Below are 27,580 nucleotides of genomic sequence, written 5' to 3'. Positions count from 1 at the left end.
GGGTGTGAGGTGTTGATCTAATCTATGTTTCTTCCATACTAACTTCCAATTTTCCCAGCAGTTTTTATCAAAGAGAGAGTTTTTATCCCAATAGCTGAACTCTTTGAGTTTATCAAACAGCAAGTTACTATAATCGTTTCCTGCTATTACACCTAGTCTATTCCACTGGTCCACCACTCTATTTCTTAGCCAATACCAGACAGATTTGATGACTGATGCTTTATAATATAATTTTAGTTCTGGTAGGGCTAAGCCACCTTCTTTTGCACTTTTTTTTATTAAATCCCTGGAAATTCTTGATTTTTTATTTCTCCATATGAATTTACTTACTTTTTCTAACTCATTAAAGTAATTTTTTGGAATTTTGATTGGTAGGGCACTAAACAGGTAGATTAGTTTTGGTAGAATTATCATTTTTATTACATTAGCTTGACCTATCCATGAGCAGTTGATGTCTGCCCAGTTATTTAAGTCTAATTTAATTTGTGTGAGAAGTGTTTTGTAATTGTTTTCAAAAAGTTTCTGAGTCTGCCTTAGCAAATAGACTCCCAGGTATTTTATATTGTCTGAGGTTACTTTGAATGGGATTTATCTTTCTTGCTCTTCCTGCTGTATCTTGCTAGTCATATATAGAAAAGTTGAGGATTTATGAGGGTTTTTTATATCCTGCAACTTTGCTAAAATTGCTAATTGTTTCCAGTAGTTTTTTTGGATGATTTTTTGGGATTCTCTAGGTATACCATCATGTCTTCTGCAAAGAGTGAGAGTTTTGTCTCTTCCTTCCCAATTCTAATAACTTAAATTTCTTTTTCTTCTCTAATTGCTGAAGCTAACATTTCTAATATAATATTGAATAGTAGTAGTGATAATGGCATCCTTGTTTCACCCCTGATCTTATTGGGAATGCCTCTAGCCTCTCCCCGTTGAATATAATGCTTGTTGATGGTATTTTTATCTTAATCAACTTTATGTTTCGGAGCGCAGTAAATTTCAAAGTATCAAAGGATTGGGGCCATGATATTTCCAGAAGAAATGCAATTCTAGGAAATCATTAATTTTCTGGAAGCTCAGCACCCACATGTTCAAACAGTTGATGTTTGGCCAAGGAGAATTATCTTTCTTTGTAGATAAGCACTAAGTAATGGAAAGATATCTCCAGCACTAAGAAATGGAAAGATATCTCCAGTTACTCAGTATCAAAATGTATTCTCTTATCCCCCAGGAAAGTGTGTTCTAAGATATATCATAGCTAATTATTCTTAAAGACACAGTCTACAACACTAGTATTAAATTGGACTCAATCAAAAAGTACATATTAAGTGTCTATTATGAACCAGCATACTGTGCTAAATGACTAGAAGTGCAAAGAATAAAATAATCCCTCTTCTCAAGGAGTTTATTTAGTGGGGCGGGGAGATAAGTACATATTTAGTCAATCCTCAGCTTTCCTAGAAAATGGTAGGAAAGTGAAAAAAGTGAAAGTTTATACATTGGTCCTGTGGAAAATGGTGGGGAGAAGTCCCTCAGCCACCAAAAACTGTAATCTTATCTTAGAAATTGTTGAAAATATACTTTTCTGCATATAATTCTATGCTCAATCATTAATTCTTGATAATATGTAGTTATCTTAATACAGTAACCTTGAAATAACCCATAAAATGCAGGAGAGAGGAGAGGGAACCTCAGACAGGAAGAGGAGGGGCAGAGGACAATATCAGAAAAGCCCTAAGATAAAAAAGGGAAAGAGGTAACAACTGCCATCTCTAATCTCCCTTTTGATTCAGTGGTTGAACAGTTCCCTGATAGAAAACACATGCCCAACCCCCTATCCAAGCTTCTCTGCCTGGTCAATGGGGGCAGATCAGAGGCCCAGGCCAGAATGCTTAGGAGCCTAGAAGGATGGGCAGTGGGAAAAGTAGGACTCTCTCTCTGCCACCATGGTGACCACTTTGTTTTTCAATTCCCTCACAAGCACTTTTATGAATACCTTCCTTCTTTCTGTGGATATAAACTTCTGCATCCATCTTTTTTTCCCTCTACTATACAAAACTGAATATTTGTGGTTGCCAACTCAAAAGTTACTAATGAAATCATGAGTACACTTGAAGTTGTAAAAGTTAATTGCCCTCTTGTTGAAGATTGCACTGATACATATGTGCATAAATATTTGAATGTTTCTTTGTATTTATGTGTGTGTGTGAGTGTGTGTGTGTGTATGTAGGTATAGCTAATTTAAAATCTGTACAAAGTAATTAAATTCAAGATAGTTTGAGTGAAGAGCATTGGCAAGTAGAAGAAATCAGGTAAAACCAGCTAGACGTTACATTGAAAAAGAAGAGAGGTACTCTATGAGGCTGTTGTTGTTTGTCCTTGATTCTCAAAGAGGACTATGACACCAGGGAGGTGATTTCATGACATGAAAGTGAATTGGGTTTAATCAAAGGAGGGCTGTGCAAAGTCATCAATCTAATTTTCTCCTCCAGAGTTGTCTAGATCCGGGGGCCAGATATAAATCAGATAAAGAAAAGGAAAATATGCATTGTTGACACTAGGGATGACCAATGCAAAGGTTTGGAGATGGAAAATGGTAAAGTGATTGAAGAGTGACTGAATTGAGGAGTGATTGGTGGTGTAATATCTAATGAGGCTGGAGAGATAGTGAAACCAGGTTGTGTAGGGCTTCAAAAGCCCACCAGAATTTGCATTTTACTTTAGAGGCAATAGGGAACTATTGTAGTTGGTTAAATAAGGAAAGCAAATGGTCTGATCTACCCTTAAAAAAATTACTCTGGCAGAAGTGTGTAGACCACACTTAGAATGATGAAAGACAGCATTGTATAGTCTAGCAGTTCTCAAACCTGATATGTGGGGAAGAATGAGCAGAAGATGATGAAACCAAGGCTAAGTAATGAGTAATAAGGTTCAGATTGGAGAGGCCCTAAGATTGATTCCTAATGAACCTAGAAACGGAAACTAGGGAGTTGTTGATGGTTTTAATGAGAAAAATGTCATGGTGGTAGTTATGGAAGGATGGTTTGGAATGAGCTTGACTGGAGATAAGGAGACAAATGAGTTTGTTGCAATAATTTAGATTTCAAGTAGTGACCATTTGGATGAGACCTTGGTACCTGTGAGAAAAGAGTACAAGGAATGGATATAAAAGAATCAGCCAAACTTGGTAATAGTTGACCTATTAATGACAAAGAGAGACAGATCATGCTTATCTTATAATGATACTTCTCTTTGATTGCCCTCCGTGACAATGTCTTCTTTTCTTTTTCCCTTCTAGGAGCATGTGTGAAATGCAATAAGGGTGTCTTTGGAGCCAACCAAGCCTGCCAAGCAATGGGGAACCTCTACCATGACAGCTGCTTCACCTGTGGGGCCTGCAGTAAGTTCACCTCTGTCCATCAAAGCTGAGGTTAGGGAGGTAGAGACTGGGGGAGAACAGAAAGAAGAAGAGGAGAAATGATCCTAGTCTGTAAATAAAACTATTATCTCCATGCCCTTTCCTTTTGGTTCTTGAGTGCATAAAAGTCTTTGGGGGGTGGGGGAGTCAGAAGACAGAGGGACTAGGGCTTGAGTGAGGACTCCAGGAAGTCACAGAATCATTTCTTGTGAGAGCCAGAAAGAACCTTAGAGATCATTTAGTCCAGCCCTATATTCTACAACTCAAGTCCAAAGCGTTAATTATGATTTTTAGAATTGGGTAATAGTAGTAGTAGTAGTAGTAGTAGTCCTAGTAGCAGTAGTAGTAATAGTAGTATAGAATTAATAGTAGTAGTAGAAATAGAGTAGTTGTTGTAGTAGTAATAGTATTATTAGTAGTAGAGTAGTTGTCATAGTATTATTATTATTATTATTATTAGTAGTAGTAGTAGTAGTAGTAGTAGTAGCAGCAGCAGCAGCAGCAGCAGCAGCAGCAGTAATTTCAGTCTGAAGTTGACTCTCACAGTTGACTCGTTCAGTGGGGGTTCAACTTTGCCCAAGGGCTCCATGGAAGTAATATCACATTTGCTACAGTGCCTAGAAGTGACCTTCTGGTAGTTTAGGCAACTGATGTTCCTTTGGCCTGTCAGGATTCTCCTGGAATCAAATAGGACAAAAACTTCTCCTCTAGGAACCCAGCCTTACTCTCTTCATGCTTTGTAGAAAACTTCATTTACATTCTAGGGCTCAGGCAACATAGTGAAGGATACCAAGACCTGAGCTTGGGAAGTGCAAATCCTGGGGAATTCTGGTTAAATCACTTCACTTAAGTGATTTGGGCAACTCTCCTAAAAATTTATCTAATAAATGTCTCTCTGTCCTTTATCTGCTTTGGGGAAGAGATCCCTTTCCTACAAGGGAACTTTTTACCCAGACAATATCATGGATCTCTCTAATTTTATTATCATCTTGGGACCATAGATTTAGAGATGGAAGGGACCTTGGAGACCATCTTGTTCAACCTCCCATTTTATTCAGAAGAAACAGGAAAAGATCTCTAGGGATTAAGCGATTGTCCAATATCTCACCAAAGGCAAATGGCAGAGCACTAATTTGAGTCCTTGGCCTTCAACCTCCAAACTCAGTGTTCTGACCACTGTCTCCCTATTAGAATAATACTCATTATAGGTTTCAACTCACTGTAGAAAGACAGAACAGCTGTGACCCTAGGATCTCTTAAAAGTACCTTATTTTGCACCTTTCCAATGCATCTGTTATATAATAGTATTTTTGTTATCTCTTTGTGGATTATTCTTTTTCCTAGATTGTAAATTCCATGAGGGCCTAGCCTGAGTCATACCCTCTCTAAACTTTACATCCTTTCCTGCAGTTGAGAGTAGGACTAAAAGAACAACTCAGGTTCAATTTCTGTCTCTGATGCTTACTGCATGTGTTGTCAAGAAAACTATTTTACTTTCCTGGTTCTCTGTTTCCCCCTCTGTAAAATGAAAGACTTAAGCTAAATGGTCTCTGAGGCCTCTTTCAGCTGAAGAGTTGTGATCCTATTTGTGAGCCAAAGTAACAGGTTTCCTGTACCACTCCTAAGGCAAATGAACCAAAATGATTTAATAACCCAGTGTCAAGGAACTCCAATATTAAATTGGGAAATTATAGGATTAAAGTCATTTCCCTAAAGGCGTTAAATTGCTGGCATGGATGTAAAAGAACATATTGGTTCTTAGGGGTCTACCTCCTACCTGATTACTTTGTAGTCTGTAGCTCCAGTGTAGACTCTCTCAGCTGAGTAACTAATACATTTGTTGAACTGATAACAGTTGCCCTCCTAGAATACCAAAGTGATATTTATTGAATCCTAGCAAAATTATTCATTGGACTCCTGCTTATCACACTCCTGCTTCTAAGCTCAATTATTTACTGTGTTTGGTGCTATTACCTGTTTAACAGGCTGGTTACTTAGTCAGATTTTGGCAGAGCTGGGACAATTAGCATAATTTGACTTAGAATGACATTAAGAAGTATAAGCTTCAGGAGAGATGAATTTGGGTTCTCTTCTTTCTGTCTCTGTCCCTCTTCTCCCTCTCTCTTTCCCTTCTTTGCTCCTCCTCTCTCCATTCTCTTTTCTTCCTTCTCTCTCTTCCTTTCTCTCTCCCTCTTTGTCTCTTTCTTGTTTCTCTTTCTCTCTCCCTTCTTCCCCCTTCTCTCTCTGTACTCTCTCCTCTGTCTCCCTCTTCTCTCTTTCTCTCCTTCCTTTCTCCTTCCCCTTTCTCTCCTCTGTTCTTTTCTCTGTCCTCTCTGTCCTTCTCTCTCTTTCTCTTTCTTTCTTCTCTTTTTCCTTCCTCCATCTCTCCTCTCCTTTTTTCTTTCTCTCCTTTTTGTATCTTTCTCTCCTTCCCCCCTTTCTCTCTCTCTCTATGTTCCTCTTCCTACACACCACACACACACACACACACACACACACACACACACACACCCCAGTGATTTTTCAATTCAGTGATCAGAATCATAGCTGCCATTTTCAGGAATGATGTTGCATTGATTCCTGCTCACTTACACTTCCTGAGGTTCCTTCTTAATATTTACCTGGGATTTCAAGACAAGCAAAGAATCAAACTAAATAAATACTATGTAATTGCCCAGACAGAGCTCCTCCTTGGTTTGCTGGGGCTTGTATCCAAAGGCAATCCATGAAAGAGTCACCTAACTTCCCTCCCATCTGCCCACACTATTAGCCCAGCTTTCTTTTCTTCCTGTAATGATCTAGGATGACTCAGTCTCACACAAAAGACCTAAAAGGCAATAAAGAGGATTTGTGGCATTGTTCCTTTATTGAAAGATCTTGTAAAATTATTTAAACCGTTATTTTCCCTTTCCTGGTGATGCATGGAAATGTGAGTCCTTTGTAAGGACTTCATAAGTCCATTTGTGGTTTTTTTGTTTGTTTTTGTTTGTTTTTATTCTTTTTGTTTTTTAATTTTTTTCAATTACATGTAAAGGTAGTTTTCAACATTTATTTTTTTTCAGGTTTTTTGCAAGGCAAATGGGTTAAGTGGCTTGCCCAAGGCCACACAGCTAGGTAATTATTAAGTGTCTGAGACTGGATTTGAACCCAGGTACTCCTGACTCCATGGCCGGTGCTTTATCCACTGTGCCACCTAGCCGCCCCATTCAACATTTATTTTTGTAAGATTTTGAATTCAACATTTTTCTCTCTCCCTCCTTTCTACCATCCCTCCCCTTGATTGCAAGTAATTTGATATACATGTAGAACTATGTTAAACATTGTTTTTACTCATTCTCTAGTAGGAAAGAAAAAACCATAGACTTAGAGATGGCAGAGACTCTGGAGAGAATCTGGTCCAGCTCGTTCATTTTGTGGAGAAGATTGAGGTTCACATTGATGAAGAGACTAAGGATCACAGGATTCTAAGTCTAGAGCTAGAGGAGATATCAGAGGCCCCTCATTTTACAGAAGGAGAAACTGTGGTCAGGGAAGGTGACATGACTTACTGGAGATCACATAGGTAGTAAATTGCAGAGCCAGGATTTGAGCCAACTTCCTCTTAGAGTTTGCTGATAAATGTTTAACAATTAACTCTCAAAAAAAATATGAATATGTGACATAATTTTAAATTTAATCTGCATGATTATTATCATATTCTCCATTTTTTCTTAATTGTAGACAACCACTGAAATGTAAATCAAGTCTGATTTGGGTAATCTGCTGATTTCCAAGGTACTAATGTTTGCATGGAACATTTAAGCATTGGTTACAACCTGGTTCCGATTCCCAAGGCAGTGCATTCTCTCTGGTGCATCAGTTAGCCTTAGAGAGATTAAGTTGGTTAAACAGATGACTTGTTAACTCTTTATTTTTTTGATTGAAAAAAGTTTCACCCTCATCCTCATTTGGAACCCTTCCTTGTAAAGAAAGAAAAGCCTCTGAGTTAAATCAACAGGAAGAGCATTTGATTGTGAACCCAGCCTTCCCTATCCATAGCCCCCTATTCTCCTTGGAGAAGATTTATTTCCTTCCCAGCTCTCCAGGACTGGGATTGTTCCCCATCTTTTATTACTCACCAATAGCTAGTTTCCCTTTGTTTGAATTGACCTCCTCTTCGTCTCCTGAGATTTGGTTTTTAAAGCAAAACCATGGCAACTCTCCCTTTTGTGCTGTCCTTTGTCTTTCCGGTTCCTTCTGTGTGTGCTTTGTGATTCATTGAATCATAAAATCTTAGGGCTGGGAAAGGGCCTTCATCTCCTCCAGTTCCTCCCCTAAATTGTACAGGGGGAAGAAAATGAGGCCCAGGTTGGACTGGAGGAAAAAGCATTAGACTTCAGAATCCCCAGATTTAGCTCTGAATCATGGACTGTGTGTTCTTGGCCAAATCAAAAACAATAATCATATTTAAATTTTACAAAGCATTGTTTGCTAGAACAACTCTCTGTTGTAGTTAGTTTGAGTATTATTTTCTTAATTTTATGAGTAAGGACACTGGTGTTCAGAGAATTTCAGTGATTCACTTGTGGTCACACAGCTATTAAAGGGCAGGGTACTCAATGGGACTTAAATTCGGGACTTCAGACTTTCTTCTTACTGAAATGACTTCATTTCTATGAGCCTTGGTTTTCTCTTCTATAAAATGAGGCTAATAATATTTATCATTCACACTGCAGGTCACTCTGTAAACTATTAATGCTATGTAAATGTGAACTCTTGTTATTACTGCCCAAGATCACAAGGCTAATTTTTAGGATGATAGATTTAAAACTAGAAGGGACCTTAAAGAGCATGGAGTCTAACTTGTCCACTGAAGAAATGGTTTGTCTAAGATCACAGTGTTAAAGCCAGAATTTGAACCCAGATCACGGGACAATGGAAATAATTAAAGGGCCTTTTCCTGGTGATTACCCCCATGTTCCATAGGCAAATTATTCTCACTTTTCTGAATCTCAAGATTATTCATCTTTAAAATGAAGATGTTGGTTTTATTCTCCTGATTCTCTTCCAATTCTAAATCTGTGATCTTAAGTCACCTCTCTGAACCTCAGTTTCTTCATTTGTAAAATGAAAGGTTTGAGCTATGTGGCCTCTGAGGTCCTCTCTAGTTCTGTGTCTATGATCCTATGACTTCAAATTCAGTTACTTTACCACTCCAGCATCACATCTTCTTTAGTGGCAGAATTGGGAGAAGAACCTGTGTCCTTCCCTTTCTAGCATGGCACCTTCATTAGTGGCAGAATAGGGATCAGAAGATCCTGTGGCTTCCCACTCTGGCATGACACCTCCATTGTGTAGAACTGGGAGCAGAAACCCTGTCCTTTGACACTTGGTGCTGTGCTTTTTCTTCTCTATGAGGGTTTGTAATAGAGAGTCCATATATCTGCTTTTTAAAATGTTTCAGTCTCTGTTTCAGAATATTTGTTTTTCTTTGTAATCTTATTACTTGATACATTTAAAAACAGGATTCTGAGAAGGGACCTACAGGCATTCCCCAGACTCTGCCAGAGGAATCTGGCTCCCTTATCCTCTCTGCCCCTCTAACATTCTCCCCCTCCCCATATCTTCCTCTTGCATTTGCCCCTCCTCACTCACCTCTCTGGATTTTAGCCCTATTGAGGATGGATAAAGTGCACCCATCCAGGGTATCTGATTTGTTTTTTCCACTTTCCCTTTGTAAAGCGTCCTCATTTCTCAATTCTGTGCTCCAGCAAGCAGCCTGGCACCCGTATGCATGGGGAACGTGAGTTGTGTGTATCTGTGCACCCTTCCCAGCGTGCTGTGAGGATATCAGACTGTCACACTAGCAGACGCTAGGGCAGGAAGCTCTTGGCAAGCCCTCCAGAGCAAGAGAGGGCAGGAATTGCTCTGGCAGGAGGCCATGTACATTGTGTTTCTGGAGATCATGTGTGTGGAAGGGTGTCTCTCAAGAGAAGCTGGCGCCTTTCTTACAGCTGGGGAGAGAACAAGAAGGAGAAGTTAAACCTCACTTATTAGGTCAAGTGGAATTCTCCTAAGGCGTCATCCAAAGCAGAGACTTCCCCAGAAAGTAAATCCATCTATGGGTTTTCCCCCCCAAGTGGACATAATCCTTGTTGAGCAGTTAGTTGTTTTCAGGGCTGATAAGTAAATGCAGCTAAGGTGCCACCCATTTGCCATGCCAGTATTCATGACTCCGGAGTTTTGCTTGGCTTCAGGGGGATGGCTCTTTGTGGCTTCTCTGTTTTAACAGTTTGTAAATGGGTTTCTAGGTTCCTTGCCCCACGGATTATCATATGGGAAGCCTAATGGCAAAATGCAGGAAGAGTTTCCAAGTGAAATTGGGTCCTCTCCTTTCTAGAGGTCTTTCCCACCCTTCCCTAGGGAAGTTAGAGACAAGAACCAACCTGTATCCTGTAGCACTTACAGCCATGAGTTTAAACCAGTATCTCTGTGATGGGATAGAAATGCTCTCAGCCTGGGATTTCAGGAGCCCCACGAACTTGGATGGGGGGAAAAATTACATCTGTATTTTTTCATCTTTAACTGAAATTTAATATTTTCTTTGTTATTAATGTAGACAACAAACCACAGTAGCACATAGAGGTACACAACAACCTTTTCTAATATATATGGAAGTAAATCAAGGATGTCCATTCATTGCTTTACAGTATTGTTTGGTTTCTAGGCATGGTTCTGGAAATACTAGTAATAGCAATAAGACAAAAGAAATAAATTAAAGGCATAAAGATAGGTAGAGAGGAGATAGAATCACAGAAGTATGAGGCTTCACTAGCTTCCTAGAGGGGTCTGTGACACCACGAAATCAAGAACTCAGTTAAAGAACGAGAGAGAAGCTTCCCTAGGAATCAGAGGACTTGGGTTCATATGTTAGCAGCTGTGTGGCTTAGGTCAAGTCACTTAACTTTTCTGACTCTCTGTTCTCTCATCTGTAAAATTAACTACTAAATATTTATTAAAGGCCTACTCTATATCAGGCTCTAGATGCTAGGGATAGAAATACATAGAATGAAACAATCCCTTTTTAAAAGCTCTTTATAAGGGGGTGGCTAGGTGGTGCAGTGTATAGACTACTGACCCTGGAGTCAGGAGTACCTGTGTTCAAATCCGTTCTCAGACACTGAATAATTACCTAGCTGTGTGGCCTTGGGCAAGCCACTTAACCCCATTACTTTGCAAAAAAAACCCAAAACCCTTAAAAAGCTCTTTATATTCTGAATGAAATAATATTAGCACTGTCCTCCCTGGCTTTTTGTGAGGATCAAATGAGATAATTTACAAAGCACTTTGCCAACCACACTATGGAAATGCAAAATATTTAAGACCATAGTGCCAAAGGGCCAGTGAACAGGAAATGGGGGAAGGAGTGGCAAGGGAGAGTTTTCAAAAGGTTTAAAAAATGATCTGGGTTCAAATCTAGTTCAGATCTGTCATGGGCCTTAGATAAGTTATTTAATTTCCTGGACTCAGTTTCTTTATCCGTAAAATATTTGAGATACACTAGATAATCCCTCCCAAATCTAAACTCTGTGGTCCTAAATATCATTTTGGAGACATACTGATGTAAGTGAAACCGGCATCTGGAATCTAAATGACCTCCCCTTTATCTGCTTTTTTTTAAAAATCTAAAATCGAGTAAAGAAATTCCATTTTTTTACTGGGAGAGAGGGAAGACCTTAAAAAATATTGAATTTTAATTGTAGTGGAAGCTTGCTGAACTTACCTAACTCTGGTGAAGGCTTGTTAGAATCAGTGAAAAGTCTCAATTACCTTTTGCACATCCTTCCAATTACCCAGGTATGAAACCTCCCCCTTTTCCCCTCCCCCTATCCTATCAGGTACAAAGTTCTACAGCATCTCCTATATCCGAACCTGTCTCTTTACCTATCCTCCCTTAGTCTAGGCCCCATCCCCTCTTGCCTTTCCTATTGTAAGACTCCCTTGCTACTCCCCTTATCTCCATTCTCACTATCTACCACCCATCAATAAGGCAACTACCAATAATATCATCTTAAGCCTCAGCCCTGATGTCATTCCCTTGCTCCTAAGGGTCTTTCCTGAATCTCTCTTGGCTGTTGTATAAAATTCAAACTTCTTGACCTGGCTTTTGGGCTGCCCCTGCTGTTCAAGTCTTAGGTTCCTGAGCTCCCCTTGGCACTTAAATTCCAGCCACACTTAGCAGCTATTTCCCAGACTCGACATGCCATCTCTTGCCTCTCTGTTTGTACAAGCCACCTCCCATCACTGGTACATGTTCCCTGTTCACCTCTAGCTTTTCAGTATTCTTTCTTAAAGACTCAGGTCTCATGCAGATTCTCAGCCCTCATGACTAGAATATGGTGATAGATTTCTGGTTGATCTCCCTTCTTCAGGTCTCTCCCTGCTCCATTCCATCCTCGAAGGTTCCTTCCAACTCTAAAAAGTACAAGATTTGTATCATGTATGTGTTGTCTAGGAACCAGCCAGCTTCTCTGTTCATTTAATAAGCATTTTTAAAGGCTTATCATCAAGCTACCTATAGAGAGATAAATTTTTTTTTAGTTGTAGCAACTCATGAACAATTTTGGGCCTGGGAGTTGAGTGCTTTCATGGAGAGACTGCCCATAGCAATAGCATCTCAGATCTTTAAAGTATTTGCATACTAAAGAATAAGAGGTATAGTGGCTAGAGCATGAATTTAAATCCAGTGGTGACCCTGGGTAAGTCCTTTAACCTCTGTTTGCCTCAGTTTCCTCATCTGTAAAATAGGGGTAATCATAGCACTTCCCTCCCAGATTTTTTGTGAGGATCAAATGAAATAATAATTGTAAAGTGCTTGACACTTGGCCTGATACAAAGTAAGAACTATAGAAATATTAGCTATCAGCTATCATTGTTATTATTTAGTGTGACTTTTCTGCATCTAATTTTTCTTTTTTTCCTTTTTTTATTTTTTGCAAGGTAATGGGGTTAAATGCCTTGTCCAAGGTCACACAGCGAAGTGCCTGAGGCCGAATTTCAACTTGACTCCAGGGCCGGTGTTCTCTCCACTAGGCCACCTAGATGCCCCATTTTCTTCATTTTCAAATAAATAATTTATGAGCAAGTGTGTTAGATCATCAGGTAGCCATTACCAACTTTCTCTGGTGGGGTAGAAATACTAGCTCTCTTTTTTCTTTATAATCCAGTCATCCATTTTGCATTCAATATTTCTGGACCCCCAAGGCATCATGGAGTGGTGTCTGGAAATATTCTTTACTTTTTTCCTTGCCTCTCAGAATAAAATAATTAAAATTTTAGACCCTATATTTTTTGTGTACATCCATGTTCTAAATGTTCTAAATTTGGCATTTGCCATGAAGTTTTTGACTAGCTTGGATACTGGGTTTAAGACCAGACTTTTTCTGGAGCTCTGTGAGCCATCAAAACCTCATCAAATACTGCTTGTGGCATTTCTCCAGACCTTAGGGGAAGGCTGACATTTTTTAAAAAATGATTTGATGGTCATAGGGTAAGAGTACAGACATGAGCCTTAGGGAATTAACTTTGAATAACTTGAGCAGCTGCAGGTTTAAGAAAGAGAAGAGTGCCTCGATATTCAAAGTATCACTTCTATGGTTCTTTGATCAGGAATCCTTAATTTTTTTTTTTTATTAAATGAACACTTCAAAAAGCAAGAGACTCCATGGACTACCTACTATCCCCTTGTGTTCCATTCCATTCCACCCAGATGCCATCATGATATGGCATGGCCTGGCAGCCAAGGAAGTTCGTGTTCTTATAGGTTTCATAAAGAAAAGTGGTCAGAACAATGGTGATGATCATTTTCTTGCATAGTATCTCTGTCAGACAATAGGTGCTTAATAAATGCCTGTTGACTGATTGGTTGACACTACCTTGGTTAGACCAGAGTATTGTGTCCCATTTAAAAAAATCTTCATTTAGCTAGGTTACTTCTAGGATGGTTAGACAACTGAAGATGATTCCATATCAATTAATCAACCAACAAGCATTTATTAAGTACCTACTGTTTGTCAGGCACTCTGATAAATACTGACTATACAATTATTTAAAAATGGGACAATCTCTACTCTAAAGTAGTTGACATTCTGTCATATAAGAATCAGTTAGAAGAATGGAGAGTGTGTAATCTGGAGAAGGGAAGACTCGGGGAGGAAGACTAGGGATTTGATTTGTGGTCTCAGAGGAGAATTAGGAGTAATTACATTAGGTAGAATTGCAGGGGAGAAAGATTTTACCTTGATGTAAGACAAAATGTCCTAACAATTAGAGTTGACCAAATGGATGACCCTGTGAAATAATGGGGTCTCCCTTTCATTGGGGGGATTTTCAAGTGGAGGTTCAGTTGAGACTTGTTGAGATGGTACAAATTAATAGGTACAAGTGAGAGTAGATAAATTCTCAGTTCCCTTCCAGATCTAAAATTTGTGATTAATGATATTGACTGGCTAAGGATCTAAGCTATGCCCAGATTTAAAGGTACTTTATTGGGAGACCCTTGAGCCTCAATCCATTACTGATATGAGGTAATGTCTAGTATTCATTAATATAAGTAAATTATTGATTAATATCACTCATTTGATTAAGTATATATTAAATCTCTACTTTTTTCAGGATACCAACTGTTCTGGGAGCTGTGGTCTTTGCCTTCATTGTTCTCATAGTTTAGTACGGAATAAGAAATCCTAATTTTCCATTGCTCCATACCCTACATGGGTCTAAACTCTGTCCTACAGAGTGAAGTGTTAGTCTTTGGAGTGTTTATTCTTAGAGGGGAAATCATTTGCATATTTTCCCCATTAGAAATTATCAACAGGGTTATTTGCATTTGTAGCTTCTCAAATAACAATAGTACTTTCTTTGATCAATTTGGTGAATTTGTGACTTCTGCTTGCCCTTTGGAGTCCAGGATAATAACAGCTCTAGGAAAAAAAAATACAGGTCTTGAAGAATTGCATTTTGCATGTCAAAAAAAGTTTCTTGGAAGCCATCTAGAGCAAAAGTTCTTGGTCTTCTTGGATCACGGATCCTACAGACAGTGATTGATGAAGTTTATGGGCCCCTTTTCAGAATAATGCATTAATGTTTTTAAGTACATAAATACAATGCACAGAATTACAAATGAAATCAATCATATTGAAATATAATTATCAAGGGCCAGCTAGGTGGTGCAGTGGATAGAGCATCGGCCCTGGAGTCAGGAGGACCTGAGTTCAAATTCGTCCTCAGATACTTAATAATTACTTAGCTGTGTGACCGTGGGCAAGTCACTTAACCCCATTGCCTTGCAAAAACTAAAAAAAAAAAAAATAGAAATAGAAATACAATTATCAAAAGATTATTTTTAAAATTCTACATTAAGAAATCTTGATCTAGACCTAAACCCTCATTTTGCAAATTAGGGAACAAAGCCAGGGAGGTTGGGATGCCTCCAATGTAACACAGCTAGTAAATAGCAAAACTGAGATTCACACCCATTTCTTCTGACTGGCATACTCCCCACCCCAAATACCAGAGGAGAGTAATTGTCCTTTGGTTTCTTTTTCAATTCTGTTTGGGAAATTTAGTGTTTGCTGACTAAATATTCTTCAGCCTTCTTTGACAGTAATGAGTCAAAGACCCCATCAATCACTAAGTATTTAATAAGTGTCTATGATAGACCCAACATTGACAGGATAAATGTGAATAGGTCCATCCTGACAGGCAGATCCCAATGAATCCCATTCATTTATTCCCAGAAATTCAACATATGGGATTCACCTGTTGTCCTGTGTATGTTTATTTTACTGTCTTGATGTTGTGTGGATGCCTGAGGAGAACGTACATGGTCCATTAGTAACTCTTCAGTCTTATTAGGTCATTGGCTCATCATTTTTTCCAGTTCTTATCCATCTCTGTGATGACATTCTTGCCATGGTCTTTCCTTTAAGGTTATTTTTTACTATCCTTTTCCAAAAGGTTGCCTTGATTAAGGGAATAGGACTTGGACCTATGATGACAATGACTCATTGCAATTCCTGATAAGAAACTCCTTTCACTGTTACAAGTTGACATCTCCCCTGCAATTTATAATCTTATGGAGTTGTTCAGAGTCTTCAGAAGTTGTCTTTGCCTTGGATCACACAGTTGGACTTGATATCCCCCTGCTTTCAAGAATGGTTCTCTATCTATCAGACCATGCTACCTCAAGATGTCTTCAGTTACAGCTTTTGTTTTTGTTTTTTGTTTTTTGCAAGGCAATGGGGTTAAGTGACTTGCCCAAAGTCACACAGTTAGATAATTATTAAGTGTCTGAAGTTGTATTCGAACTTAGGTGCTCCTGACTCCAGGGCCATTGCTCTATCCACTGAGTCACCTAAGCTGCCCCCTCAGTTACAGCTTTTAAATGCAATTTGAACCTCTCTAGGAAAACATTTCAGAGGGTTGATTCTGACATGGGGAGAAAAACCTTCTGAGATTCTACAATCAGAACAATAGCTGTTGGAACAATGGAAAAAACTGAGAGAGGAGGTATAGAGCTCTGCCCTAGAGTAACATGGGATAGTTGGAAAAAAAATTGAATTTGGAGTCAGAAAAATCAAGGTTGGAATCCCAGTCCTCCCACTTACTATGTGTATGAACTTGGGGAAAGGAAGGGAAAAGAATAAGCATTTATTTAGTGGTTACTATATTCTTGTCTCATTTGAGCTTCATAACTTGGGAAGGAAGTCCAGCTGTGATCCCCATTTTACAGCTGAGGAAATTGAGACAGACAGAGATTAAGTTATGTGCCCAGGGCCACACAGCTAGTAAGTATCTGAGGCTGGATTTGAACTCAGCTTTTCTTGATTCTAAATCTAAGGCACTCTGTGCATGATGTCACCCCCTCTAGCTGACTCAGATAAATCACTTATATTTATCTGAACCTCACATTCTTAATTTAGAAAATGAGGACATTGGAGTACATTATCACTCTGGTCCTTTCAGCTCCAAATTCTATACTTCTTAGGTTCATGAAGTAAAATAGGAATGTTGATAATAGAAACCACGTGCAACTCCTGATCCCCTGCTACAGGAAAAATGGGTGGAGAGGAGGGAGGCAAGACTTCTTGGTATTTCCAGTTCCAGCCAAGAGACGGTGTGAACAGAGCTACTTCTAGTCTATACTGGGTTTTGCTTTTGTTCCTTCTAAAACAAGGAGTAAACACAGTTGTCCCCAGTCTGTCAGGACTGAATTGTCTTGGAAAAACAATGTCATCCATGTTGAGCTCTGGTTCTGCCTTTCTTTGTGGCCAGAATCCAAGAATCTTTAGGTGTCCAACTCCCTTTCACAGATAAGAGGTTACAGGGAGTCCTCAAGTAATAAAGATATGACTTCTCCTTCCCTAGATATGGAGCTAACTAGTGAAAGTGGTTCTGGTTGTCAGGAGAAAGTGAATCTTAGTCATTGCACTTTGAAGCCATACCCCAGACAGGGTTTGGGTAGGTTTGGTTTTTTTTTTCAGTTACCTGTCAGTTAAGATTCTGGATCCCAGAATACCCTGAGCCTTATGCTTTAGTCCAGCCTTCTAAACTCAGAATTGACAAGTTGCCATGGATGACACACAAACCACTGTGCATTGATGTGGTTTACAAACAAAAAGGGCATTTTTTCAAAACGAGAACTGAAAGTTAAGACTGAACTAGTAACTAAAGCATAACAAAGCAAAACAATCCCTTGCACACGTTCCTCTGATGTTCATGAGAGATACCTGTGCTCATAGCCTCTAAAATGTGGTTCTTGATGTATGGCACCTTTGAGAGGCTGAGGAAATTGATCCATCAAATACTATTTATATATTCATCAATTAATTAAGTTCATTCCTTCATCTATTTGTTTGTTTAGTTTTCCTAGCCCTAAAAAAGTGATTCCTGCTACTGACACATAACGGTTGTGACTTTTAGCATTTCACTTAATCTCTCATTGATACAAGAAACTCTCTAAGACTAAAAATTGTCAAAGAGGTGCCTGCCAACTTACAGTGGTAAAGAGTTTTCTCCTCTGGAAGTTCCTTATATAAATGAAATTGCAGGTCCAGTCACTATCCATATTCATTCATTTATTATTGAAATATGATTAATTTCTTATGCTCCTTTTAAAAATGCACATAGTAATTTGAAATTTTTTTTCATGGCTTTAAACTGTTTCTTATGAAACTGTCCATAGTCATCCTCACTGCTTCCCTGCTCCAGGACCCTCTATCTCTTATAACAAAGAAAAACAAGAAGACAAAACAAACTGAGCGAGGGAACTCCACTTGAAGGCATCTGCAGCAACATACCTGCAGTCTTCTCCTAAGAGACACAAGGTGGATTTCACTATCACTTCTACAGAACCAATATTAGACATTATGGATAACCTGAATCCTGGAGCTTTTAATTTTTTTTAATCTAGGCAGTTAAATTGGGGGGGGGGGAATCTCAAAAGAAGTATCACTTTTTTCCCCATCTTCTCTACTCCCTTATCCTCTGTCTGCAAAATCCATTTTAAGTCTTAAAGGGGCCAATTGGATATTCCCAGTTCTTTAAGAGGTTTGTTGTCTCAGAGATTCACCCAAAGTATCCAAAAGTTTAATGACTTGTCCATCTTCATAAAGACTGAGAGAGAGAGAGAGAGAGAGAGAGAGAAAGAAAGAGAGAGAAGATTTGAACTTGGGGCTTCCCATTTCCAAGGCTAGCTCCCTAGCCACAATACCCTATTTCCTTTCACCAGGAAGAGTGTGAATGATGATGATGGTGATTGATGGTGATGGTGGTGGTGGTGGTGATGATGATGATGATGGGGGGGTAATAGTGGTGGTAGTGGTGATGATAGGGGATGATGGTGATGGTGGTGAGGCTTCAAGGGAGCATCTAACAGAAAGACTTGGTATAATACCTGAGTTTTTAGTCCTGCTAAGGATCTGAATTGGAGTTTTACAGCAGTGAGGCTCATAACCTTTGTGGGCTATGGGTCCCTTTTGGCAGTCTGGCAAAAATATCACCTCAGTAACAAACAGAGAGAATCCCTAGGCCTGGTTTCCTACTCTCAGGGATGTGCTGATAAATATTTAACTACTGACTCTCCAAAAAGCTTGACACACTTTTTGTTTATTCTGCATCATTTACATTTTCTCTATGACTTTGTTAAGTCTAGACAGTCAACAAACCAGTAAATCAAACTCCAATTTATAGCATTTGCTGATTTCCAAGGTGGAACTGCTCTTGCAATCTCTCCTCGCAAGTCAGTTCACGCAGGCCTTGGTACACCCTACTCTCCTTTTGGCATAGAAATGGTTCCTGTGATTTGAAGGGTGTTTAAGAGGACCTGAAATTCCTTATCAGGTTTCATGTAATTTATGTGAAAGTGAAACTTCAAGCTGTTTCCCATCCCTGGGATCTAACCCCCTTTCTCAAGACCCTCTGCTATAAGAAGCCGTCATTTGCATTTTCCATACCCAACCTCACCCCATCCATGGCTTTTCAAGGACAGTTTTGCTAACCTATCTAATGTCCCCTCCAGACACCTTGTCTTCTGGAAGTGGATTTAGTTATCAGTCCTCTAGCAGCGTACTACTGCCAAAGGTTCCACATGAGGGTGGCTCTGGGAACCCATGTTTTCTTAAAAAAGTTTCTGGCATGTATCCCTTGACCCTTGTGATGCCATAGCCAAATCCTGAACTGACCTTGAATACTCTAAATATTTGTTGTCTGCCCCACTGCCTTCATTCCATTGCCTCCTTTCCCTTGCCTCCTCTTACAGAGGAAAACAATTACAATTATATTGACTATAATTATCAATTTAAAAAAAAGTCATGAACCTTGTGCTGTGGGTTAATAACTCTTACATTGGAGGCTTTCTGATGTTCCTTTCAGCTCAAAATCATATATTCCCTAGGGCATCTCAGCTTTGCAAATCTTAAAATGCTATATAATTGCTTGGTGTTGTGGTTGTTAATTAGGGGGAGGATCCAGACTGGGGAATCCCAGGAGAAACTTTTCTGTCTTATTTATTGAGGACTTGAAAAATCTGAGGTTTCTTAGGGAAGGGCAAAGCCTCTGGGAGTATTGAGGGGTACTGTTAGCTATCAGGCCCTTTCTCCCTTATATTTCAGGGAAAAGATCTAGATAGAACCTCAAAGGCCTAGTTCAATCCTATCACTTTGCAGAGGAAGAGACTGAGGTTCAGAGTCCCCCAGAGGGATGAAGTGGCACAACTTAGATCCTATTTAGCTTTTAGATCCAATATCCTTTTCATTGCACCACAAAACCTCCCTAGGTTTTAGAACTTTCTGTAAGTTTGGAACTTTCCCTTTTTAATTTGTTGCCCTGTGTTTCCTTCAAGTTGCAAACAGCAAACACACCTTGAAAAAACAAATTATGTTCACTTGCTATAATGGAAAATACAGTGAGTTTATCATTATGAAACTGGGCTTCCAATCCTGGGGTTACCGCTGACTTTGGTTGAATAGGTCACTTGAGGCTCTTAGCCTCCATTTTCTCTTCTCCTTCTACCCTTTGAGGGAAGACTCTGTATTTGTCTCTCTAGCTCAGTGTTTGGCCAATAGGAGGCACCTGTGGAATTGAGGTGACTCTGAGGGTGGGCTAGAGGATTCCTCAGGCCTCAACATCTTGCGAGGGTGCTAGCTACAAAGATTTGGCCTTCCAATCAGAAGGTGTCAACATACTTGGAACTTGGTTTAAAATTGATATGATTGTACCTGCATATTCCAAAGCAAATTACTCTCTGTCTTGGGGAAGGGGGAAGGGAAGGGATGGAAGGAGAAAAAGGTGGAACTCAAAATCTTACAAAAATGAATGTTAAAAACTGTCTTTACATGAAATTGGGGGAAATACAATCAAATATAAAAAATAAAGCATATGTTGTCGCTTAGAGAGGGCAATGTAAAGCCAGAAACCATTCCCCACTGGGCCCCCATTCTTTCCCTTCCCTGTGATTTTTTTTTTTTTTGCTCCCTGACCTGTTATTTGATTTTTTTCTTTTCACCTTTGGCCTTTGTCCAGTGCTTGCTGACTCAGCAGGAAGTGTCCGTGTGTCTTTCCCACAGTTTCCTATTTAGATGAGATGAACACTGGATTAGATTCAAGGTGGTGGTGACTTTTCATTCTTGATAAGGGTCAAACTTGGCATTTGTGCTTTTATCTTTGCTTTCAAAGGATACAGTCTTAAAGGAATTGATGAAAATATATTGTCTTTCCTAGAATGAGACACTAGGCTTTTTAAAAACTGCCACTTAATAATAATAAATATATATCATTAAAAAGTCATAAGATTATTTATTATATAACATATTTATGAAATATTCCTATATTATATGAATATATAGTATATAATTTATGAATGATGATAGACATTTATATAGCTGATTAAGTGGTACAAATAATTTTGTGTATAGTATCTTATCAGTTTTTGCAACAACTCTGTGACATTAGGATTATCTCATTTTAATGAATGAGGAAACTGAGGCACAGTGAGGCCACTAATTCATCAGTGTTAGAACCACCAGAGCTTTCTCCTTGGAACTGATAGAACTGTAGCCTCCCTAGTAATAGAGTATTCTAGAATGATATAATAATGAACCAATCCATAAATCCTGGATACCCATTGAATATAGGCCACTGTGTAGACAATGAAGGGAGATACAAAGATGAATAAGATCGAATTTGTAGTCTAGTTAGTGAACTGACCTTTTGGGGAAGGTTGTGGAAAAGGAAAAAAGGCCCACATTCATTTCTTAGTTTAATATTATATTATTTATTATACACAGTGAAAATTCAAGTTTCTTTTTTTCAATTGACCGATGATACTGTTCACATACCACAGAAAGAGAACTTAGACACCACTGAATCCATTTTACAAATGAGGAAACTGAGGCAGGTAGCAGCAGAATGACTTGCCCAGGATCACACAAAGCTAGTCTGAGGTCAGATCTGAACTCACATCTTCTGGCCCCAGGACCTGAACTCTGAGCATGCGAGCCCCTTCCCTCTTTCTTTCTGATCAGAGTTATAGTAGCTGTCAAAACACCACTCTCGCACTAGATGAGAACATAGGTGGTATTTAATCCAACCCCTTCATTTTCCATAAGAAGAAACTCAGATCCTGGAAGGCTTTAGGACTTGCCCAGAGTTGGACAAGTGTTAAGTAGCAGAGTCAGCATTTGAGACTGCTATTTGCTATAGTGTCTAAAGCACCAGACCCAGAGGCAGGAAGGTCTGAGTTCAAATTCAGTCTCAAATACTTACTAACCAGGACTACAAAAAAAAACCCCCACCCACAAACCACAATGTCACACTTCCCAGAAAATATATACACTAACACACATGTGCATGTACCCACACATATACACGTGTAGTTTCTAGACTTTTTTTTAATTAAAGATTTTATTTGAGTTTTTGGGTTTTACAATTTCCCCCCAATCTTACTCCCCCCTCCCCATGGAAAGCTATCTGTCAGTCTTTACTTTGTTCCCAATTTAGTTAGTTTCTAGTCTTGATGGAAGTCTGTTTATTTAAAAATATTTTAAAGACTTTCCTCGTGCAAGTGTTCTTTTCAGTCACCCTGTGGGCTTTCCGGCATCTTTCTGGGGCAGAGGGGATAGCAGAACCCCTCCCACTCCCTCCATCCTCTAGTGACATCATGCAGGATGTCTCTGGCCCCAGAAAGCTCTGTAGGGTGACCCAACATCATGGGAATTTATTTGCCCAACCTGCTGGGTAGAGATAATGTGACCCAGATTAAACAACAGGTTGCCACTTCAGATTCATCAGGGCCTGCTCCTCCTCACAGTGAGTGGGTCAGAAGGGCCATTTTCCTCCCCCCAAATCAGTCCTATTCTCAACAATGAACTTGGAAGCCAAGCCAATCTTAGATCACCAGGGTAAGGCATTCCATAACCAGGTCTCACTGCACCCTCTAGTGTTCATCTTCACAATAGAAAGATGTTTCTTGGAAATGTCCTCACTCTTTTTCCATTTATCATTTACAGGTCAGTTGGCTCTGCTATGTATAATTTATTTCTGTAGAAAGAGCTCAACAGGAGACCAACAAATGACATTCTGCATACTGACCTAGAACTGTATGGGACTCAAGAGCCTGACTCACAAAGAGGAGAATCATTTTCCTTTCTAAGTTTTTAGAATTGTTTTTCAAGGGCAAGATATTTGCTCTCCTTTTATGTTTATTAGCAGTGTTCTTGTTGTTGGTTAAAATTCACAGATAGTAATAATGATGGTAGTAATAATAGCTAAGGGAAGCTAGGTGGATAGAGCGCCAGGGCTGGAGTCAGGAAGACCGAAGTTCAAATTTAGCCGCAGGTACTTAGTTTTGTTTTTGGTTTTGTTTTTTTTTTATAAGATTTTTCAAGGCAATGGGGTTAAGCGGCTTGCCCAAGGCCACACAGCTAGGTCATTATTAAGTGTCTGAGGTCGGATTTGAACTCAGGTCCTCCTGACTCCAAGGCCAGTGCTCTATCCATTGCCCCACCTAGCCGCCCCCAGACACTGTTTTGTGTGACCCTGGTTGTAACACTTGGCCTTGTCTCTTACTACTGTGTTCCAGACTCTTAACTAGGTGCCCTTGGGCAAAACCTTAGCATTCTCTGGGTTTCTTCTCCTGTAAAATGAGGGGTTGAGCCAAGTGGTGTCTGAGGGCCCTCCTTACTCTAGATGACTTGGTGTAGGACAGAGGACAGCATGGGGGAGGGGGGTTAAGAAGAAGGGAAGAGGGAGAGATCTTGGTAAAAGGCTCTGGAACATATGATCCCAGACAAGTCACCTCGGAGCACACTTTCCTCATCTATCAATAAAAGAAAAAAAGTAGCAAGAAAGACAAGATGATTTGTAAGATCGGATGTTCTTTTTCAATCTTCTTGAGAAAAAGTCGGACCTTCTTTAAGTGATTTTTTTTTTTAAGTTCGGATATGATTATTCTCCAGTGATCTTCAAGGGAGGTCCAGATGGCTGACTTTCCCCATTGGTCACTGCATCTGCAAAATATTCTCTGCCTTATATCAAGGGTGAAGATCGCTTTTTTCTATCAATGGCCAACCCATAGGAAAAAATAAGTAAATGAAGGATTAATCCAAGTAAAAAGCAATTTACAACATTTTTTTTGAGAGTAAGAATGATTGATTCAATTGTTTTCAAAAATCAAAGGCTGCTGTGTATTAATTATAATGACAAAGTTTGTCCTCTTCCCCTCCTCTGGGGGTGGATCATCACATGTTAGACCCAGTTGAGGTATATTTTAGATTTGCTGAATGGGTTTTTTTCTCTCTTTTTTATTCTTTGTTACAGGGGGTGACTCTATGGAAAAGAGCACAAAAATAAAGATAATAAATTTGAAACAAAAAATATAAGATTTCATAATAAAATCATCAAAAGAATCATCAAAATATGTTTCAGTTTTTAAAAAGAAAAGAGTACAAAAATAAAGATATCAATAAATTTGAAACAAAAAATCATAATATTTCATAATAGAATCATATAGTCAATCAAAAGAATCATATGATTTTTATTCAGGGAAGGAAAACATCAAAGTATGTTTCAGTTTTTTAAAAAAATTATGACTAGTCAAGAGGAAGAAAGAAAAAAGGGGAAATTTGGACTTAGGGTAAGTCAAGGGGAGCAGGGAAGACCTACAAATAGAGAAGAAAAGATAGATATATAGCACAGGATACAGGAGACTGAGAGAAGGGGATTGTAGCCAAACCACTATCTCCTATCCATCCAGCCTAATGTTTCTGGAACCCTCTATAACTTTGTCTTACTTCCCTGACCTATTTTCTTTTTTTGTTCTGTTTTGTTTATGTTTTTGCAAGGCAAATGGGGTTAATGGCTTGCCCAGGTCCACACAGCTAGGCAATTATTAAGTGTCTGAGGTCGGATTTGAACTCAGGTCCTCCTGACTCCAGGGCCTGTGCTCCATCCACTGCACCACCTAACCTCCCACTTTATTTTCTTGCTAATCAAAATGCTTCCCTTGTTGGCCCAGTAGAGGCCACCAGTCTCCCCAGATTTTTTCCTTTCTCTACTTTTAACAAATGAAGCTACTTGCTAGAAACTCACATCCACCCATTGGCCAAGTGACCTTCCTCTGATCCCAGTGTAGAATACATTGTGGAGACATAGGATGCTGATATCTATATCTCTGGCCCTTTTTCCTCTTCAACCTAATTTCTTTGTAAATCATCAATTGTTTTATTTTCGATGATCACTTCTTGACATATTTGAACTTAAGGCATAGATCCTGAGAATGCTATCTTTGATCCTCTACAAATAAAAAAAAAAGTTGAACAATTCCAAACAACTTTTCTTTTTTGAGTGAGCTGCCATCTCCTAAGTTAGAATCATGTATAGCAATGTATTTCCCATTTTCTTTTCCTCACTAAAAGATAGAACCAATGGAATCATTGGTTGGATTGTTAACCCAACCGCAATCCAACTAACCAGGATACAACCCAACAACCTAAGCTGATGTTGAACCAAGGAACCAAAAAAAAAAAATACAAGCTTGAATTTGGTTCAGAATCTGAGAAAGGTTGTGTTTCAGTAGAGAATCTCTGTTCCAAGCTTCTTAAATACACTTGCTTTAAGGTTCTCACTCTAACTTAAGACAACTATTTGGTTTTTCTCATTGGTTAAAAAAAAATGAGAATGTTGGATAAAATTGCCTCTAATGCTCCCTTTCATCTCTAAGCCTACTATTTCATCAAGTTGGAGTCCTGCATGAAACTCCAGTGGTCTTTAGGAGGAAAAATTAGTAAGAAACTGCTAAATGGTATAAACCAGTGTCATTGAAAATGGAGACAGAGATAATTGATAGAACAAGGTCTTGGAAAGGGTGCAAGGGAATACAATCCTGGGCCCAGAGATACAGAGAGTTAATTAAACCTTTATCTTGAGTCAGAACTGAATTTCTCAACTATCTATACATCTGTTCTGTTTGTGTTGATAAGTGTTTGACATAACTCCTTAGAGAGCTATTTGGGGATGCCACTGTTTCATAAAAGTTCCTATGGAGTTGTCTTCTACATGAGCCATTTTTCAGTAGCTGGATGTGAACTGTAACATTCCATTTTCACCAGAGAAATTGAACACCTTTAAACCCTTTCCCCCCTTAATTTACTTCAACTTACATCAAAATACATTAAATTAAACTTAACTAACATCAGATTAAAAGAGGGGAAGCCTCTTTTTTACAGTATGTATTTTCTACAATTGAACTCCAAGAAAAAAAAATAGAATGTGGGAATGAGAAAAGCAAATTTAAAAACATTCAATTTGTGTAGTTGACTTCCCCATTCAGCACATTCCCTCAATGATTATTCCTTGGAAAAATGTGTTAAATTTTTACTCTACCACATGATGATAAGAAACTGCAAGACAGCGGCAGCTGTTTGAAAGGATATGTGTGTTTTTCTGGGCTTCCTTCATCCCTGAGTGCTTCCTTTGGCCCACACAGCTGCTAAATATTTCATCAGCTCCTTTTTAAGGGACAGGCAGGAAGTATTGGGAGGATGATATATCATGCTAGAAGGTTTGAATGACAAGGTCATTAGACCTTGGTGCCAAATTGTTTGTCTGCCTTACTCAAAGCCTCAGTTCTTGTCTGGTTACAAAACAGTGCCAAAGGTTGCAAGAATTTTAATTTGTATTTGAATCTGTCTGAGGGATATTTGATTTTGTTCTTTTTGCTGAGTTTTCTTTGTTGAACTTATCCTTCCTGTTTTTTTTTTCTTCCCCTCTGCTTCTGTGTCTTTCCCTTAGGTCGGAAGCTGAGGGGGAAAGCCTTTTATTTTGTCAATGGCAAAGTATTCTGTGAAGAAGACTTCCTGGTGAGTGATTCCTTGACTCATAATTCTCCTGCCCCACCCCAAGACTTCTCCTTTATCTTTTTCCTACAGAAACACTGTGAAAGAGGATGTTAGAAGAAAAGACAAAACAAAGAGAGCCCCTGTGACCTCATTACCTTCTTCTGTGGCCACCAGGCAATACTTAGGAGCCATAGTGACAGAGGCTCAGGCAGGAATACCTTTTTCACATCTAAGGTGATGATGATGATAGCTAAGATTTCTATAGAACTCCAAGGTTCACAAAGTGTTTAACAGATTTTTCTCTCCTGGGTCTTACAACAACCCTTTGAGGTAGGTGGGTGCTATTATTATACCCATCTTACAGATGAGGAAAACTGAGGTTCAAAGAGACAAAGTAAGAGTCACGTGGTGAGGAAATGACTGTGGCAGGATTAAAACTCAGGTTATCCTGATTCCAAGTCCATTACCTAGCTGCCTCTCTATGTCCAAAAATGAATTGTGTGATGAGTCAAAGGATGTCAGTGTTGTTTAGAACCTCATCTGGGGTATTTTGGACCTGAACAATAATTCCCTCAAGGGCTTCAGTTTTTTCATCTCTAAAATGAGGGATTTGAACTAAATGGGTGCCATAATCCATTCTTTCTCTAGATCAATGATCTCCAACAAGGGCTATCTAGCTTTTGATCAATGACCTCCAGTGATGGGAAACTTACTACTTCCCATAGCATCTCAATCCCTTTTGAATACTTTTTTATTTTTATATTGAGCTGAAATTTTCTCCACTACAACTTCTCCCTTTGGTTTGGCCTGGGAGGCCAAAGAAAATGGGTCTGGTAATTTCCCTAGATGATAGGATGAGAGCCTTTCATATACATGAAGGCAATTTTCCTGTCCCCCTCTAAATTTTTTCTCCACTAGTTCTACTATCACCACCTTAATTATTACCATTACCATAGGCACCATCACTACTACCAATACTACCGCTACCACCTCTTCTACTATCACTACCACCACTACCACCACTACCACCACCACTACCATCACTAATCTACCACCACCACCACCACCTACTACTACTACTAGCACTACCACCACCACCACTACTACTACTACTAGCACTACCACCACCACCACTACTACTACTACTAGCACTACCCCCACCACCACTACTACTGTTACTACTACTACTACTACTACTACTACTACTACAATTAACAATAATTTATAATAAAAGATAACAACAACAAGCCCTATGCTGAGCACTTTATTACTATTATCTCATTTAATCCTTCCAACA

At 39.1% G+C, this 27,580-nt stretch overlaps 1 protein-coding gene across 3 annotated transcripts in view; it reads left to right on the top strand.

Annotated features, from left to right (window-relative positions):
* LIMD1 (LIM domain containing 1) overlaps window positions 1–27,580 on the top strand; it is a 91,002-nt gene that overhangs the window by 43,765 nt on the left and 19,657 nt on the right. For all 3 annotated transcript variants that reach the window (XM_074195863.1, XM_074195865.1, XM_074195864.1), the window contains 2 exons: window positions 3,290–3,391; window positions 26,237–26,304. In XM_074195863.1, the coding sequence (XP_074051964.1) occupies window positions 3,290–3,391; window positions 26,237–26,304 (170 nt within the window). The remainder of the gene's footprint in view (window positions 1–3,289; window positions 3,392–26,236; window positions 26,305–27,580) is intronic.

This window comes from Macrotis lagotis, chromosome 7, assembly GCF_037893015.1.
Source record: "Macrotis lagotis isolate mMagLag1 chromosome 7, bilby.v1.9.chrom.fasta, whole genome shotgun sequence".
Lineage (NCBI taxonomy): Eukaryota > Metazoa > Chordata > Mammalia > Peramelemorphia > Peramelidae > Macrotis > Macrotis lagotis.
This window is presented reverse-complemented; position numbering and strand designations above follow the sequence as displayed.